The sequence below is a fragment of the Ochotona curzoniae genome, unplaced genomic scaffold, assembly GCF_017591425.1.
Source record: "Ochotona curzoniae isolate NIBS_2020 unplaced genomic scaffold, NIBS_Ocur_1.0 contig_883, whole genome shotgun sequence".
Lineage (NCBI taxonomy): Eukaryota > Metazoa > Chordata > Mammalia > Lagomorpha > Ochotonidae > Ochotona > Ochotona curzoniae.
The window spans coordinates 75698122-75717667 of record NW_024466599.1 but is presented as its reverse complement, the minus strand read 5'-3'; the positions used below and the strand labels follow the sequence as shown (position 1 = coordinate 75717667).

The 19546-nt window shown below is 47.6% G+C and overlaps 1 protein-coding gene across 6 annotated transcripts in view; it reads left to right on the top strand.

Moving 5' to 3' along the window:
- UXS1 (UDP-glucuronate decarboxylase 1) overlaps positions 1 to 19546 on the top strand; it is a 77917-nt gene that overhangs the window by 13803 nt on the left and 44568 nt on the right. For 3 of the 6 annotated variants that reach the window (XM_040993896.1, XM_040993898.1, XM_040993894.1), the window contains exons 2-3: positions 16604 to 16631; positions 19182 to 19230. In XM_040993896.1, the coding sequence (XP_040849830.1) occupies positions 16604 to 16631; positions 19182 to 19230 (77 nt within the window). Of the gene's footprint in view, positions 1 to 16603; positions 16632 to 19166; positions 19231 to 19546 lie in introns of all 6 variants that reach the window. The other 3 variants (XM_040993895.1, XM_040993897.1, XM_040993893.1) reach the window with 1 other exon arrangement.

The following is a 19546-nucleotide window of genomic DNA, read 5'->3' as shown; positions in this document are numbered from 1 at the left end:
TTTGCAGCCAGGAAGCTTCCTGCTCGTAATCCCCATCATGGGCGAGCATTGCTGCTAAGCTGATTGGGACGATCTGGGTGCTGAGGCACGTGGTGATTAAGGGCTAGGTAGAGTTTGCACAGCAAGGTGGTAAAGTCTTGCAGTACATAATTTTAGCACTCAAATCCTATGGAAGCCAACGGGAAGCTTCTTTCAGTTCCCTCCCAAACAGGATGACTTGTCACCCTCTCCAAGCCTTTTAAATGTAAATTTTAAAATTTTTTTGTTTGTTTGTTTATTATCTGATAGGTAGTTATGGAGACAGCAAGAGAGATGCTCCATCTGGTGATGATTCATTCCTCAAATGGCTGCGACAGCCAGGTCTGGGCTAGGCTGAAGTCCGAGCCGGAAGCTCCATCAGGGTCTCCCAGGTAGTTGGCAGGAGTGAGGGATTTGAGCCGTCCTCGCTTGCTTGCTCAGTGCAGTGGCAGAGAACTGGACCAGAAGCAGAGCAGCTGAAGCTTGAACCAGCACTCCCGTATGGGATGTGGCATACTGACTCCATCATGGTTTTATGCCTCAATTTTGCTCGAATTTGCTTTTTAGTTTGTCTATTCGGAGCACGTCTTCCCATGCAGAAATTTACTTCACTCATGTGTAGTGGGCTTATATTGCACTGTCCTCTTGTAACTGAAAACTTGGGCTGCCTGGTGAGGATTTGGGGCTGGAGGGGAGGGGCTGCCTGGTAAGGATTGTGGGCAGCTGGTGGAGGGGGTGAGTTGCTTGGTGAGAATTGCCAGGGGGTTGGGAGTATGGACTGCCTGGTGAGGATTCCAGGGGGAGGGGAGGCTCCTGTTCCTTCCAACTGATGTTCTCACACCTTGCTTGAAGAAGATGAGACCCCTGAAGGACAGAACTTCATTTTTAGATCAGTGAGACTTTACCGTATAACATGTCTTCATGTCTTGGGGTTTAGACCAGTTGTGTTCAAGTTGTTGTTGCAGTCTACATTCTGCTATTCTGCTATCAGTCTTTTTTTTTTTTAAGATTTATTGATTTTTATCACAAAGTCAGATATACAGAGGAGGAGAGACAGAAAGGAAGATCTTCCATCCTATGGTTCACTCCCCAAGCGGCCACAACGGCTGGAGCTGAGCCAATCCGAAGCCAGGAGCCAGGAGCTTCTTCCAGGTCTCCCACGTGAGTGCAGGGTCCCAAGGCTTTGGGCGATGCTCAATTGCTTTTCTAGGCCACAAGCAGGGAGCTGGATGGGAAGTAGGGCCGCTGGGATTGGAACCAGCGACTATATGGGTTCCTGACGCGTGCAAGGCGAGGACTTTAACCACTACACTATCGCACCAGGTCCTGCTATCATTCTTAACTTCAGTTTTACCTTCAGAAATGGTTAGCACAGGGACTCAGTTCTTGTGGGGCTCCCTCCCCACAGATTTGATCCTCTAGTACCCCGTTGTCAGAGGGGGTGAGCCAACTGCCTGCCATCCAGTCTACCGGCATTCCAGTCTACGGGCATGTGAGAGACAAGCAGACATGGCAGGGTTTCCATAGGAGCAGTTCTGGTTTATTTGGGAAACACACACTCATATGGAATCAGGAACAGCCTCAGGGCTGGAATTCCAGGAATTCCAGTAGAGGAGAACTAAGAGCCAGTCCTCAGCACAACTGTGGAAGTCCATAGGTGAGGGGCAGGTGAGCACGGAAATGGCCCCTGGCCAATCATTCTTTCTTTAAACAACTTGATCCCGCGTGGTTCACACCCAGGGCTCTTCCTTTGGTCGCCATCTTATTTGCCAGGTGCAACCTAGTGACATTGGTCCCCACCCTGGACTCTTCGTTAGCCGCCATTTTGTGAATTAGTTACCTGCTTGCCCTTGAGCCCCACAGGTTGTTGTGGTGCTAGAGGCAGAAATGAGTGGGAAACACCACAGAGGGCAGAAGACTGGCAGGGCCATGTAGGTCTTGGAAAGGGGGAGACACAGAGTGGAAGCAGTGTGAGGAGGCCTTTTTGTTTTTTAACATTTATTTTATTTTTCTTGTAAAGTCAGATTTACAGAGAGAAGGAGAGACAGAGAGAAAGATCTTCCTTCCATCTGTTGATTCACTCTCCAAACGTCCTCAATGACTGGAGCTGCACTGGTCCGAAATCAGGAGTTTCTACTGGGTCTCCCACGTAGGTGCAAGGTCCCAAGGCTTTGGACCGTCCTCAGCTGCTTTCCCAGGCCACAAGCAGGGAGCTGAATTGGAAGTAGGGGCTGCCAGGATTAGAACTGGCACCCACATGGGATCCTGGTGTATGCAAGGTGAGGACTTTAGCCACTAGGCTATCATGCTGGGCTCTTAGGAGGCCTTTATGAAGAGTGTTCAGTGTTGCATTGGGAGGACAGCTGGACTGAGAACTGAGAGGTGATTGGAGGAGTGGTGAATCCTGCTTCTTTACAAAGGGACCCTCAGGATTTTGTGGGATGCCTGGATACATAGGGAGCCCTGGGGTCAGCTGTCGTTGGGAGAGGGGACCTGGACTGTGGCCATGCGTTAGAGCCAAGCCGGGGAATTACTGGGCGTGCTCGGTGGTAATAGGAAGACAGCGTGGTCCTGCCGGGTTTTGCATCAGAGACTAAAGGTAACCAGCCTTACTTTTAGTTGTGCCCAAGCCCTCGTGGGGGATGGTGCTGAGGGCTCCTTGCTGTCAGGAGACCCATCTGAGATCAACATCACTGATTCCATAGTTGGGCAGTGCATCTGTTGTGTAAAAGCTGGAAGGTATTCCTTGGGTTTGGAGGGTTGAGAGTGCTCATACAGTACTGCCTGCTTGCTGGAGGAGCAGCAGGGTGGCAAGGTGGACAGGTGCAAGGCATTCATTAAAGTGGATGCTGGAAGCCTTCACATGAAGTGTTATGAAAAGGGATTGTATAACTCACTACTACTTCACATTCACGCACGTGGATGCTGTCGGAGTTACAAAGAAGGAATATTCTGGCAGAAAATCAATTGAAGACATGATGCATTGATAGTACATTGAATTCGCCTTACCCAGTACTTAGCCTAGCCCGGAAGTGCAGGCTGTGGAGTGTGGTGGTCTCCCTCCTTCTCAGCCCAGAAGTGCAGCACTGTGGGGTGTGCTGGTCTCCCTCTCAGCCCAGAAGTGCAGCACTGTGGGGTGTGGTGGTCTGCCTCCCAGCCCGGAAGTGCAGCACTGTGGGTTGTGGTGGTCTCCCTCCCAGCCCAGAAGTGCAGCACTGTGGAGTGTGGTGGTCTCCCTCCCTCCCAGCCCGGAAGTGCAGCACTGTGGGGTGTGCTGGTCTCCCTCCTTCTCAGCCTGGAAGTGCAGCACTGTGGGGTGTGCTGGTCTCCCTCCCTCCCAGCCCGGAAGTGCAGCACTGTGGAGTGTGGTGGTTTCCCTGGTAACCCTCGGGTTGACTGTAGCAGTGGCTGCTGCTGCCTGGTATCCTGCACCATCCCAAGTGTGATTTCCATGTATTGCAGATCATTTTTGCATTCTCATCGATTGAGTGCAAACCATGGTTTGTTCAGGACACATGCTTTTAATTTACTCTTTCTTTTTAATGAGCATAATACAATAATGCATATCTATTTTTTGATAAACTTATTCATTTGAAAGAATTATGTAGAGAGGAGAGATGGAGATCTTTCACCTTCTGATCTACTCCCCAGAGTGTCTCAGCAGCCAAGACAGAACAGACCAATCGGAAGCTTCCTTCGGTAGGCCACAGGAATAACAGGTCCAAGCACTGGGACCATCTTCCACTGCTGACCCCAGGCTGTTAGGAGGGAGCTGATTGAAAGTGGAGCAGCATGGGCATGAACTGGCACCCACATGGGATGTGAGGCTCTGAGATGTGAGCCTTCTGTGGTGCACCACAATGCCAGCCCTATTACATGATTCTTTCCATAATCAGAGGTGAGCAGTCACAGTGGTGACTTGGAAATCTTGAACAGGAAAATGGCAAGGACAAGAGCTTTCATGACAAGCCATCTTGCGGTGAGAGAGAGTGGTGCCTAGTGGAGATTGTGGCACCGGAAGGGCTGTGAAGCTGGTGGGGATGATCAAATGGACGGGGCGGTGCAAAGGTGGGGATCCCAGACAGCCACACAGAGAAGGGCAGCATTCTCCACCTCCAGGGAGAAAACCCAGACATATGATTTCAGAGGGTGAAGCCACACTCACAGGTCGAGCCCCTCTCTGCCAGCTCTGGGAGACCTGCCTCCCTGGCCCAGCATTTGTGCCACTCTCAGCTGTGAAGTAGAGCAGCGGCTGGAAGGCTGGGAGACCATCTGGCTCACACTACCAGCTTCCAAGACATCCTACGGAGCTGTTGTAACCAAATCAGCATTGTCCTGGCATAAAAATAGACATGTAGACCAATGGAACAGAATAGAAACCCCAGAAATATATTCACACATCTTCAACCAATTCATTCTTGTCTGATGTGCTAAGAACATTCGCTGGAGAAAGGGCGGTCTCTTCAATAAATGGTGTTGGGGAAATTGGATTTCCACATGCAGAAGTTTGAAATAATACCCCCCATTTATCCTCTATAGAAAACATCAAGCCAAAATGAATCAAGAATCTAAACTTGAGTTCTGAATTTGTCTAACAACTAAAGAGGATTATGGGGGAAACATTGCAAGGCGTTGTTCTAGAAGGCTGTCAGGGTGAGACCCTCCAGAAGCAATGGCAGTAAAAGCAGAAAAAATGTATGGAGGTACATCAGACTAGAAGCTTCTGCTCAGCAAAGGAAATGATTAAAGGAAAGGAATGGTGACATAGGGATTTAAGTTAATGCAGCCACTATGGAAAACAGTGTGGAGATTTTTAAAAAAAAAACAAAAATTGACTCGCCCAATATGATCCAGCAATCCCACTACTGGGTATATCCCCAAAAGGCAGAAATACACTGTATCAGTAGCCAAGTGTGGAATCAACCAAGGTGCCACGTTGAAGTGAATGGGTAAGGAGAATGTCATCTGTGTCTACAACGGAATGCCATTTAACTATTTAAAAAAAGTTAAATTCTACCAGTTGTAGCAAAATGGCTGCCACTGGAGGACATCCTGTGGAGTGAAATGAGCTGGACAAAGAAGGGCAAATACTGCGTGTTCTCTCTTGTATGTGGGAGCTGAAATTTAAAAAAGAAATTCCTGTGTTTGTCAGTATTGCTGCTGATACAGTTTTATGAAACTTCATACTTTTGCCAAGCCAGTAGTTAATGTCATGCAAATATACTTTTAATGATCTGTGATTACTTTGAAATTTAGTGTATGGGTGAATGGTCACTGTTTCCAGCCGTTGTCTATGTTCCTACTAGCATTTTTTCACCTTTTACTTGTCATGCTTCTTAGTTGATGAAGTATTACTTTACCATGATGTAAATCTAAATTACATTATCTCAAAAACTAAGAGGAGAATGAAGAAGGTAAGGAATATTATTATTTTCTTAGAATCATGTCTGCAAACCATACTAAATCTGTTAAAATCTAGTTAAGAAAATAACCGACTGAAGGAGAGAAAGTGTTTGCAACCTCTGCATCTGATAAAGCGTTAATATTCAGCATAGGGCCGGGCACGGTGACTCACTGCCTAAAGTCCTCACCTTGCATGTGCTGGGATCCTATATGACGCTGGTTCATCTCCCGGCTGCTCCATTTCCCACCAGCTCCCTGCTTGTGACCTGAAAGAGCAGTAGAGAACGGCCCAAAGCCTTGGGACCCTGCACTGCATGGGAGACTCGGAAGAGGCTCCTGGATCATGGCTTCACATTGGCTTAGTTCGGGCTGTTGCAGCCACTTGAGGAGTGAATCAGCAAATGGAAGATCTTTGTCTCTCCTTCTCTCTGTAAATCTTCCTAATAAAAATAACGAAATCTTAAATAAATATATCTATATCGATATTGATATAGATAGATATAGATAGTTATATAGATACTCAGAGGTGTGATAGCCTAGTGGCTAAATTCTCACCTTGCATCCGCCAGGATCCCATATGGACATTGGTTCATATGCCAGATGCTCCACTTCCCAGCCAGCTCCCTGCTTGTGGCCTGGGAAAACAATAAAAAAAAAAAATGCCCCTGTGGCTTTGGGACCCTGCACCTGCATCGGAAGCCTAGAAGAAGCTCCTAGCTCCTGGCTTTGGATCAGCTCAGCTCTGGTCATTGCAGCCACTTGAGGGAGTGAACCAACAGATGGAAGATCTTTCTCTCTGTCTCCTCTCTGTGTGTCTGCCTTTCCAATTAAAAAATAAAGCAAATCTTTTAAAGACTATTCAGAATAGATTAGGGGTTCAAGAAACTCAGTAACAGTGGCAAAGCTAAGAATCTAGTTAAGTAGGCAATGGATATGACAAGAGATTTTTCAAAGGAGGAAATCCAGTGGCCAACAGATACAACAAAATGCTCAGGGGCTGGCATTGTGGTACACCAGGTTAAGTGCTCTCTGCGGTGTGGGCCTCCCACAAGAGCATCAGTTTGAGTCCTGGCTATTCCACTCTGTTTCTAGGTCCCTGCTGCTGTGCCTTGGAAAGCACTTGAAGATGGCCCAAGTCCCTGGGACCCTGCACACATGTGCGAGACTTGGAGTTCCAGGCTCCTGGCTCAGCACTGCCTGTTGCAGTCATTTGAGCAGTGAACCAGCAGATGAAAGTCCACCTCTCCCTATCTGATTGTCACTCAGCCTCTCATTTAAGGAAGTACATCTTAAAGAAAAAAAGATTCAGTGTTACTAGTCTTTAGGGAAATGTGAGTCAAAACCACAGTGAGGAGTCTTCTCACTCCACTTAGAGTGGCTGTCATCCAGAAGCCAAAACAGTTACAAACGCTGGCGAGGTTTGGGAGAAAAAGGTGTTGTAATACTCTGTTGGTGGGAATGTAAATAACAGAGATTCCTCAAAAAAACTAGGAATGGGTCTACAGTGTAATCCAGCTATCCTATTTCTGCGATTCTATCCAAAGGAAATTAAGTCAGCATATGAAAGAGTTAGCTGCCCTCCCGTGTTTATTGCAGCCAGTTCACAACAACTGACAATAAACCTGGGTGCTTTAGGAGCACAAAGAAAAGCAGAAATTTCCCTCTGTGCCCATAAATGTAGTTATCGTCAATAATAAAACACTTTTAATGATAAAGGCTTGGGCACAGGGTCTGCCAGCTGTCCGGGCAAGGCAGGGAGACATGGCTTGTCTGCATGGGCTGACACAGTGCTTTCTGGTGGGTGTGTTCACTCTGATCATTGTGCTGCCCAAACCCCGGCTGTGTGCGGACACAAGTGGAGAGAGTAAAGGTGGGCTGTGGGCCGCAGCAGTGCTCCCTGGAGCACCTGTTGGAGCTCTCGTGGCTGGGCCTACCCTAGAGCTTGTAATTCCGCAGCTGCCTGCTTTCTACACTGTTGTCGTAGACCAGCATCCACAGCGATATAGCGTGCTCTCCCATGGTGGAGATCCCCGATGTCCACTCGAAGTCCAGGGTAAGGCGTGGGCAGATTTAGTGTTGGTCAGGGACTCACTTCCTGGTCCGCAGGTGGTACCTTCTCATCATGTGGGGGAGAGGCAAGGCACTCCCTGGGTTCTTCCAGAGGGTCCTTGGCTCCATCCTTGAGGGCTCCGCCCCTTCTCCCAGCACCGTCACAGTGGGAGTTAGGACTTCAGCTTGTGAATCTCGGGTGGACATGACCAGTCAGATGGTAACAGGAGCCCTGCTTTGGGCCCGAGAGCCTGCATTTCCAGAAAGTTCTTGTCCTTCTCTGGGGCCACCCTTTGTGCTCTCTTTGAGATAGTGAAGTAATTAGTTTTGAATTTCTAGCTCTTCTAATTTAGAAATTGTGTGAGTTTAATTTTTTTTTATTATATTTATTTGTTTGAAAGAGAGAGGAAGAGAGAGACAGACACACAAAGAGATATCTTCTGTCTGATTCACTCCCCACGTGGCCACCATGGGCAGAGCCTGACCAGGCTGAAGCCAGGAGCCAGGAGCTCCATCTGGTTCTCCCACATGGGCGGCTGGGACCTAAGCATTCAGGCCATTATCTGCTGCTTTCCTGGGCACACCAGCAGAGAGTTGGACTGAAAGGGGGAGAGCCAAGACACTTGAACTGGCACCTGCATGTTACCCTGGGACAGTAGATGTTTAAGCCACTACTCCGCAGCACAGGACCTGGGTTTTATTTTATAATTCAAATTATACTTTGCGGGATTTGTACATCGCATTTTGAAAGCCCTGATATGGACCCCTGTGGACTCATTAAACCAAATCAGCATCCTCTACAGACTTCAAAAATACACGTGAACTTGCTGTGGGTTGTAGAAATCGAAATAATTCAGTACCAACATATGGAAATGCCTTTCATTCTGTCCTCCAGACTTCCCTTTAGAATATTCAGATACACATGCTGTAGTTTTAAGAAGCAAAAATCGACTCTATGTTTATGCTCTCCAGATTGCCTTTTTCACTTACCATCTATATAGGCTTTTTAAGGATCCAGATATCTACAAAGTCCACAGTTGCTTGCACCTTTCAAAAATATTACTTTTTCTGAAAGGCAGGGTGGCAGAAAGGAAAGACAAGAAGAAGCAGTCCATCCACTGATTGACTCCTCCAACACGCGCAGCAGCTGGGACTGGCCCAGGCCTAAGCCAGGAGGCAGGACCTGCATATGGTCTCCTATAGATACATCCTACTGCCTCCCAGGCGTGGGAGCAGGGAGCTGGCCCAGGAGCTGAGCAGCTGGACCAGGACTTGCATATGGGATGCTGGCATTGCACGTGATGGCTTAATGTGCTGTGCTGCCCCAGTTTCCTTCACTTTTAACCACCCATTTAATAACCATGGCAGTTTTGGACAAAAATACTTTCCCTGAAAATGATGGTGGATTTCTTAGTCTGTTTTTTCCTACTAATAGAATGTGATTGGGCAAATTATAAAGCATAGATTCTGCTTTGGAAGCTAAGACATACAATAATTGAGGGGCCGCATTTGGTGGGGACCTTTGTATTGGCAGGCTGAGAAACAGGCTGAGGGTGTGTGGGCAGGGTATGCTCCACAGGGAGTGGCTGCTCTGTGGTGGCTTACGCTGCCCAGCCGTTAGCAACCTCATCCTTTCAGTATAAAAGAGAAAGTGCGTTCTCGCTCCTGCACGTGCTCCTTATTCGAGAAATTTGAAAAGAGAACAGTATCATCTCTTTGGAACCTAGGCCAACTTAAGCCAGACTTTCAGTACTTTTATTATTGCAGGACTTACACAAGTTCTTATCTGCTTTGGGAAAACATTGAAACTCTGCCACCTCTATGTTTCCTAAGGCGAGGCAGGTACTGGCTTGTTTCCGAAGAGCTGAGATCGCTGAGCTGCTTTGGGGGTGAGTAAAGGCACTTCTCTCCTGGACACATCCACCGTTTGGTTCAGCTGGGGACAGGAGGAGTACAAGCAAGCAGCTTAGGCTGGAAGCACTCAGGATTTTGCCAGGACTTTGGACCTGGCTCTTTACTTTCTTTTAGCTAGAAAGCTTTTAAAGTTTTACTTGAGACACAGAAAGCTCCACTATGTAAGCTAGCTTCCCATATGCTTTATGGCCTGGAGTTATTCCAGGTCTCTTATGTGGGTGGCAGGAACCCTGCTTCCCGAGCTATCACTGCTGCCTCCCAGGGGCTGCCCTGATGCTGAGCTGGCATCAGGAGCCAGAGTGGGGACTCAGAGGGTCAGGGCCTGCTCCTCTGCCTCTCACGATTGGCCCAGATTGGTTGTTCTCTGTGCAGAGCTGTGCCTCTTGGTGCAGCCACACCTGCCAGGGAATGCTTGAATGGGAAAAGCTATGTGAGTGCCTCAGTGGGTTGACCGAATTTTAGATTACAGAGTGGCAGAACCGACTTAAGCAGCCGGTTCACAGCTTCTGGAGGAAAGCGCCCATCATCTTGTTATACCCCTAGGTTCTTTGGGTCAGAAGTGTGGAATGGAGTGGGGAGTTCATTTGGAACAAGTCAGGAGCTGAGAGCGCACCTGCAGGTGGCTGCTTCACGGGTCTCCAGGGACAGACGCTGCCAAGTCTCAGTAGGTTCAGGCTGCTCGCTGTCTTTCATGGTGGCCCGGGCTCTAATTCTAAAACTGAATGTCCCAGCAGGTGAGGGAGCGGTGCTGACCATTGGTGACTATCTTCAGAAGTCATCTCCACCCTTTCCTGTGATGTGAGCAGCACAAGTCCCAGGTTCAAAGGCAGACGTGGAGGCTTCCCCCACAGGAAGCACATCAGACAATGTTTGGATAGGGTTTAAAAGTACCACCTTGTAGACTCCCTATATAAAAGCCACAGTGACGCTGTCCAGCTGTGCAGTGAGCACCGGCCACATGGTTATGGGTCAGACATCTTGGTGCAGTTAACATTCTCAGAAAAACGTGAGAACAACAAACAGTCCAGCAGCAGCCCAGTCCTGGGACCTCTCTGCCAATGATACTTAAAAGGTGCTCAGGGTACCTTGTTTGCTCAGGACCTCTATTAAAATGCCCTCACGTTAGCCAGGGAGAGTTCCATGTGGGAGCCTGCCCCCTATGGATTTCATTGGTGTTTCTGTCAGTAAGAGTACGAGTCATGTTGCACCTGCAGAGTCAGGGCAAGGCGGGGGGTGGGGACTCATTTTGAGAACAAGCTTGGAAAATGAGCACGTAGTCCTTCTTGCATGCAGATGGGGCAACTCCACACAGACCATGGAAGGGCGAGGCATGGCAGAGTTTGGGCAGGCAGTCACTGTGTGAATTGGAGCACATCCTGGGCTCTTGCCTTGCTCCTTTCTGCCGCTGGCTGTGTGAGCTAACGACAGCCTGACTTTGTGGATACACTGGTGAGCCTGCACGGTCTGCCTGGAGTAGGCGCTCAGGAGAGCGTGGCAGTGTGGCTTGGCTGCAAGGCTGTGTCCTCCACATGGCAGTCCTAAGGAGACTTCACCCAGTCCCCCGTGAGGCTCCCCTGGCTGGTGTTGGCCTTCCAAGCTTCAGGTCTCGGATTCTGCTCACCAGGGGGACATCCTGGCCGGGATTGCTTTAAGATGTCTTGACACGACCTGAACATGTGCTTATCCCAGACCACTCCCCGTCCTTCGCCGCACTCACTCCCAGGCCCTGGAGCTCTGCCCTACCCCAGCTTCTCTGTCGGCTGGTCAGCTGAAATGTAGGCAGGAGCCTCTGGCTGCACACTCCACTCGTATGCTTTGGTGCAAACTGACCCAGGCTTGTCGTCTTTCTGTAGTAGCAGAGGAACATGATGGCATGCATCTTTGGTTCGTTAATAGAACTTTGCTGGGGAGTATCTTATGAATATGTCCGTCTGGCATGGCCCATCTTCATCTTGTGATCTCTCTCCTCTTCCTCTGCCCAGGGGCCTCTGCCCGCGTGGCCCCTTCCCAGCTCTCCTTGCAGGCTCATTTGTGCCCGTCATTTGGCCCACTTGTGCTGACAGCCTCCATGCGTTTTTGCAGCGCAGTGGCTTCTTTTCTGGGCTGCCCAGGCCTCAGATTCTCCTTCTTTTTGTGAGACCCAAGAGTTAAAAATTTTTTTTAACAATTTTTGTTCTATCAGGAAAAAGTGATGGCAGAAGCATTAGTCACAGCGCCCGAGAGTCATGTGAAAGTGAGACTGCAGTGGTGTAAGGACACAGTGCGCGTTCACAGGTTGCGCGTTGTGCTTGCCCTCGCCAGCGTGGAGCAGGTAGGACAGATGGAGAGCCTGCCGACGCTGAAGTATTCATTCTTACGCTTTGCTGGAAATGTCTGCCAGCTCCTGCTCAGGGCAGTGATCCAGGGACCTAGGGAGGTTTTCGTAATTCCTCCTTTCAGCACGTATAGAGTTCCTCTGCCTGCATACTTTAGATTGAAGTAATGAAGGAAACATGGAAAACCTGTGTTCATATTTTATTGGGGGGCAGATAATAAACATGGAGTATCTGTAATCTCAACATCTGAATCTGAAATTGTCTGAAGTCTGAACTTTTTGAGCCCCAGTGTGATGCCACAAACGGAAAATGTCATGCCATGAATTTTTTTTTTTTAAGGATGAATAAAATGGCCTCCAGGCCATGTGGATAATGCACATATGAAACAAATCCGCTCCACATGCAGACTTGTGTCCCATGCCCAGGATATCTGAAAACGTCAAGAGCGCGTCTGGTCCCAAGCCAATTAGGTGAGGGTGCCCAGCATGTGCAGGTGTACGGGCCTGGGGGCAGCAGGTGGAGCTTCCATTTCTGAGGTGCCCACAAGTGACTTTTGGACTGAGAGCTGTATGAACTGAGGGAGGGCACGAGTTGGAAGAACACTCAGGCGAGGGCCCACCTGGCAGGTTGGAGAATCTCGCAGATTCTGACTCAGGGCTGGAGTCCAGGCCGTGGAACCCCATGGAAGCTTGGACATTGTGGGCTGACCCCGACCTCAGTCATTGCCAGGTCCTGGAGAGCTTTTCACTGCTAAAGATCCACACGGTTAGGAGCCTTGTTCATGGAGCTTTGTGGCTTGCTTGGCCTAAAGGAGTAACTCAGTAAATTATGTTGATAATTGATTTTTAAAAGACCTGCATTTATGCCTGCTGACTGCCAGTGTTCCTGCTGTTTTAAGACACGCCATTTCTCCCCATGCTTGTTCAGTTCGGTTGTCTAGGTGCATAATGTGGATTAGGTGCCCAGTGCCCAGCTGGTGACTTGTACTGTGGGTTTTGTTTTCTTTTCTTTTCCTAGAATGAGTGTCATGCTCATGCTTCCTGTAGTTCCAGGTGGACCTCCCCTGTTTTCTGTTAACCGGCTCAGCTTAGGGGGAAAGCTTCTCCATCCGGCTTCCCAGGCTTTCCTCCCTCAGCATCCTGCTGCGTTTTGGTCACAACGCACACTGCCAAGTAGAAGGTGCAGCTGTTGTATGCTGAGTCTCACCTGTCCTGCCCTGTGCTGCAGGTTCTTCCGGTGTCTGGTGGCTGGGCAGTGAAGGAGTCTGGGAGGCATGGCAGGTGTGGCTGCCCATCCAGGTCTGTAGGCATGCCTTACAGCAACACAGACTGTGTACCTTGGGCTTGTGCTGGAAAAGGGGTGGAGCAGCTTCCTGAAGTTCTGCCTCTTCGTGGAATGCAGCGTGAAATACCTGGGCTTGCTAGATTGAAATAGCAAGCAGAATAGGTCCAGCATTGTCACAGTGCTGTTGACGTGTCTGCTGCAGACCTGCCTTCCCCAGCGGGCTGACAGGTTCTGTTCTGCCTGTCCTGTTCTCCCGAAAGTTGCAAGCTTGTGTGAATTCTCAGCTGCTGGTGTTTTAGTTTGCTTGTGACCTCTGGTTCATTGGAGGCTTTAGAAAGCTCTGGGCACGGGGTTTTGTGTGTGTGTTTCAGGGGATCCTTGCCCTGGACTTTTAGGAATTCTTACCAAGTCCACAAGACCACCCCACTTCAGATTCAGAGATTGTGCTCCAAAAGGAGCTGTCTCAAGTGCTAGCTGATGCAGAGCCTGCTTAGACTAACACAGACTCCAAAAGCACTGTTGTATTCTTCTTCATTGGAAAAGACACTCATTTTTTTCTTTACTATGAAGATTTATGAAGATTTCTTTGAAGAAATGAAAAGATAGAGACCTTCCAACCACTGGTTCACTCCCCAAATGACTGTGGTAGCCAGGGCTGAGGCTGGAATGTCCTGGAGGTTCCTCAGGTGCAGCAGGTGGAGTGGGGGGACTTGGGCATCATCCACACTGCCTTTCCAGGTGCACTAGCAGGATGCTGGACTGGAAACAGCAGCCAACACTGATTAGCACTGGGGCACTGTGTCATAAACAGTGGCTTAACTCACTTAACCAGCCCCCATTTCTAATCATACCCTTGGAAATAACTCAACTTTTGACTCTGTGTGAAAATTTAGACTTTCTTGAACTGGGTTTCCCTGTATACCACAGAGTATATACAAAGACATAACATAACGAGAATTGTGAAACCATTGGTCCTCAGTTTGTGCGCAACAGTATTGTTAAAATTTATATGAAAGACAGGAATAAATTCATCGTGTTTTGAAATGTGTTCAGGGAATTCAGTTTAAGCTTTTGTCAGTAATAGTAGATTTATGTCTCTCTTGTATTTATTCGTTTGATACTGACTCCAGGTGTTAGGTATAAGAGTTTAATTCAGTTCACTTTGTTTCAGATATTTGTGGAGATCATCCATTAATAATGCCTGGCTGCCCCTTTGAGGGACAAGGCCCCTGATAGAGAATTCTTCAGCAGAGCAAGTGAGAGGCTGCCTGTTGTTGCGGTTGGCACAGTAAAGTGCTCCTGGCCTTGGGTGGCTCTGGGTAGTGAGTGGGGGCTTCTCAGTGTTGGAGTCGGCTGGAGACCAAGAACCCAAGAACCGAGGGGGCATGCAGCGTGTGGCAGGGCACTTAGAATCTCTCCCCTCCTTTTGCAAAAGCACGTAAGTGCATAAATACAGGGGAGAAGAATCACTGAGGAACAGTAAACTCAGGACTTGGGCAGTTTCAGTCTCTTTCTTGTGATGTAATTTGGAGCGTGGAAGTCATGCCAGGTATTTATTGTGTCAGTTGGTTGTGTCATAGCAACATGTTCGTGTTTGGGGCTCTGAAAACTCTAAAGAATGGCCCTTGAGCATGCCGGGTCCTTTGAACAGGAGGAGGCTGGAAGGCCTCAGAGCAGAACCAGGTCTCCCTGGTTCCTGCTGTCTTCCATTCCAAGCTTCTTCCTAAGGGAGATCTTAGGAAGTAGCTTCCCTCGCCTCAAAGCCAGCCTTAAAACCTGAAACTGTCCAGCCTTCCTACCCTCCCCTTGACCATGAAGAAATTTGTCTGGGCTTGCTGGTTTCCTTGGGTGAAGATCCTCAGTGCCGACAGGCCCCTGGCTCACGGCCAGCAGGAAGGAATGTTGCACAGAGAGACCAGGAAGAACGTGAGCCCACAGGCCCTGCTGGGAGTGCTCCTGGTCCTGTTAGCCGTTACTGTTGACACATACACACTGTCACATTTCTGCAGTTGTCGCCATAAAGTAGAGACTTTACCCTATGTCTTTGGGTCTTCATTCTGGAGGCTACTGTGTGGCTGTGATCCAAAGACGTCATTCTGCCTTCCCCTTGTTAACCTGTAGTTGGTTACAGGACTGTCAGCCATGACCCTGAACAGTTGTAGCATAATTGATCCAGCTTGGGGATATTTAGGTTTGTTCTTGCTCATGGGTGTGAGCATAAATAAGGTCATGATGTTTCTGAAGACAGCTTTCTTGTATGAGTATATATAATTATTTCCTGAGAGTAATACTCTAAAATTACATCCAAAGATGTAGACATTCTTTCTTTTTTTTTTAATGAACCTCCTACGGCTGTATGTTAGTTTCTCACATTTCTCACTTCCTTGCCACTTGAGTTTATTATGGTTGCCTTCTCTGTCAGCAGCTTTCTCTTCTATTTAAAGATATAGAAGTGTCTTTATGGAATCACTAGCATTCTCCCACCACCACCTTTTTTTTTTTTTAAAGATTTTTAAATTTTTATCGGAAAATCAAATCTACACAGAGAAAGAGAGAAGAGAGACAAAGATCTTCCTTCTGCTGATTCACTCCCCAAGTGGCCACAACACCCGGAGCTGAACTTTTTCGAAGCCAGGAGCCAGGAGCTTCTTCTGGGTCTCCCACATGGGTGCAGGGTCCCAAGCCACCTGGAAATGTGTATGAAATATCAGGTCTACACATTTTATGTTAAAGGTTTCTTTAGCTTACGGTGATTGCTCATGGTCTAGAGTTGCATTTTCAAACCATTGTCTTAGTCTGGTTTGTGTTGATGTGATAAAACATCAGAGAATGAACAAGTTACAAAGGAAAGAGGTGTATCAAAGCCATGCTTCTTGAAGGTCAAGTGCATGTCAGAGGCATCTGCTAGGTCAGGGCAGAAAGGAATGCACCATGGTGGGACGGGAAGCTTGCCAGAGGAAACTCGATCTTCACAACAAAGATACCCTTCTTGTGACCCATTAATCCACTAGACCCAGTTCTGTCTGCCCACCTGGTCCCAATTCATCATGCGTCACTGATGTGGAGACCTCACTTCAGCAGACATTCAAACTGCAACAGTGACCTGCAGTAACACTGTATTAGGGGTTAGACCCTGTGTGGAGGACTGTGTCCATTGGCTTGTGTCCACTAGCCTGCCTACCAGGGAAAGCCTGGCAGAGCAGACTGTAGAAGGGAAATTGGTGAGTGCCTAGAACTGATGATGCTAAGACACAGCTTCATCAACATTTAAAGGTGGGCGGGGGAGGGGGGAGTGGGGGCTGACTTGAACCCTTCACTTCCCTTTAGGAATGCAGGCTTTCAGTTTTTGCAGGATCCTCTCCCAGGCAAACGTTGGGCCATTCTGTTCATCAGAAGCTCATCACCCTTCAACTGCAAAGGCCAAACAGGAGTTCTATTTTCATTTTAGGTGGATTTTGGAAAATCAAGTGGCGACTTTGTAGTCTTCATGGACTAGAATGTCATTTTCTCAGTCAGCTTTAAAATATTGATATTGATAAATATTAAAAATCATGTTTATATAAAAATAAAACCCTGAGTGTTGTGGATTTAAATATTATCTTTGTCTTCTTTTTTCACAGCTGTTTGGGGAAACTTCGTTAATATGAGGTAACTGTTTTTAATTGTTTTATGGTTGGGTTTTATAGACACATTTTAGTTGCTGCTGATAGGCCATAGATGTCGTGGGTTAATCGGAGAATATTTTTGAAATGAAATTGAATTTTGTGTAGTTCATACATAAAACCCTTTCTTATGTGCATATTCACAGGGATCACCTGATATTAACATTTACCCAAGCAGCACCCAGATGCAGTAGCTTTTCCTTCAGATTGCCCACTCCCTGCCCTACCCTGGAGCCCACACCCTGGCTTTCACACCACTGAAGGCCAGTGACCACATGTAGGTAGCTTGGCAAGCAGCACAGCCGGTGCTTCTGCAGAGCCTTTCCAGAGGGACCGGCTGACGTGGCTCCAGGGAGCTAACTCAAGTTTGGGACCAGAAGTGATCTGGATTTGGGATTTTTTTTTTTTTTTTTAATGTTTGCTTGTACATCATGCTATATCTTGGGTGGGGACCCAAGTCAAAACAATCGTCATTGATGTTTCCCAAATACCTTAGACACATAGCTGGAAGGTGGTCTTATGCAGTATTTATATGTATGTTTTGACTGTGGCAGGTCACATAAGATAAAATATTGACTTTTCCAGTTGGGGCACCACATCAGTACTCAGGAAGTTTTGGATTTTGGAGCATTTTAGCTTTAGGGTTTTCAGATGAGGGGTGCTCAGGCTGTTTGGAGTGTGGGGCCTGAGGCCACCTGTGTATGCCAGAGCAACCTTAGGGAGCTTTGTACTCCAAGCCTGAGTAACTTGTGCTTCCTAATAGGTCAGGAGGGACGCGTGTAAAAGCAAAAGCTGTGTCTGCATAGAAGGATTAGGAATTAGTCAAATTAAATAAGTAATAAACTTTTTGGATTTTTTTTTAATCTACAAAACATAACAAGCATTGATCTTAAAACATTTGACATTGTTAGCCCAGTTTTTCATGTAAAGAAAAATTCACTCTGCTATGTTTCATGACATTGAGAAATGTCAGAATAGCACTCCGAACTGTGAGGATGAAGTTGGCATCAGCCTTAAATGCTGTGTGAATGGTGCCCGTGCCCCAGGAAGCTTGTCCTGTGAAGTTGGCCTTGCAAGGTGGGTGGGGTGGTGTTGGTCTGCATCTCGCCACCAGGGCTGCTGTGTCTCCTGACAAGGCCGGCTGTGTGTGGCTGGGTGGGGTGCTCAGATCCCGTCTGAAGGAGCTCTGTGTTTTTACTTGGAAATACTCCATTTTGCATTAAATTGTGGAAAAGGCTCAGCAGGCAAACACGTGCTCTTATAGAAATACTTCTTGCTTCTCTTTAAATGTCCCATCATGAGGCAAGATGGAAAGGAGATTGTTGTAGTTTCGTATCAACATTCCATTAGGTAATGCACAGGGCACTCCGTATTCCTGGATTTAATCAGCTGCATATTAAAAATGGATTTGGGCCTCTGGTGGCTAAATCGGAGCAGAATATGTACAGATGCCAGAGTCCTGCTCCAGTTGAGTTCGGAACTCTCGAAGGGTACATGGATGAGGCGTAAAGAGGAAAGAAAGAGACAGACCACTAGGACCTCATGATCATAATGGACGATGCACAAAAGCTGTCCGCTTTATTTATACAAAATCAGTCAAACTCTGGCTCAGACTTTTTACGTCACAGTCAAGTGGGTGTTTCTAAAGATAACTCTGCCATAGTATTACTTAGAAGTTCCTGCTGCCAGTACCTAGAAGTTCCTGCTACAATTCTTATCCTACAATTCAATCTTGTATCACAAAGAAAAGGGGAACCTAAAGAATGAGGAAAGAATGAAAGCCTAAATCTAGATCCCTTGATTAGCATAGGCTCAATGGGGACAGCCAAGACAGTAGGAATAATAAAGGGCCCTTTTGCAAGACATTGACCTCCAAGCTCAGACTGAGCAAAAGGCCAGCCTTGCAGTAGCAAATGCCAGGATGGATTAGAATTCTTCCGCAGGGTGGTCCGGTGTCCATGCAAAAGAAGGTGGAGATGAATTCAGGTGGTTGTAGAGACATCCACTGGGCGGGCCCTGCTGAACAGCGGGGGAAATTCCTTGCGGCCCTGCCTGCAATGGAACAACACTCTTCACCTCTTCATGTCCCCATGTCCACTGCACGGACCCCAACATCCAGACTTGTTTTCCAGGTTATTCTTTCTTCGATGTTATGGTGTACCAACAATTTACAAAGCAATTACATTGTGTCAGACATCAGAGATCATTTAGAGATGACTTAAAGCAAATGGGAGGAGAATGTTCCTAGGTTATGTGCAGATATATCCCTTCTTATGTAAGGAACAAACATCAGCAGATTTTAGTGTGGGAGGGGAGTTCTAGATCCAGTCCCTTTGGACAGCGGTGTGCTCATGGATGGGTATGCAAGGTCTGCTCCCTCTGCCACACCCTTCAAGGGGCAGTGAGCACCCAGGACAGACACTTGAACGGGACAAGGAGATGGGCTCAAGTGCTAGTGTCATGATTTATCGGAAGCATATCTTGAAGTCACAGAGCCTTTCCATTGATCTCAGTTTTGTAGCTTTCTACTCAACAGGTCTATCCAGGAAACCAGCGAACTCAAAATTGAAAGCAAGATTGAAGAGGTTAGTCTCTTTCCACGTTGTCTTCTGTTGCATTGCTGCATTTCGCCATCCCCTTGTCCCTGCTGGTGCTGGTGTCTGTTTGGATAACTTAGTGCTGTTGTGGGATTCAAAACCATTGCTCAGAAGATTATTCCGTTAATCAAGAGGAGGCTTCCTGCTTACTCTCCTGGAGAAGCAGTCTCTTGGTGACCACTGCCTGATTTTAAGGGTGTGATGTGTTAGTTATTTAAAAGAATGGAAGAGTTCTAGTTTTAGGTCATACGATATTAAGATACTTTACGCGCAGCTAATTCTCGCAACCTGGTTCTTTACCGTG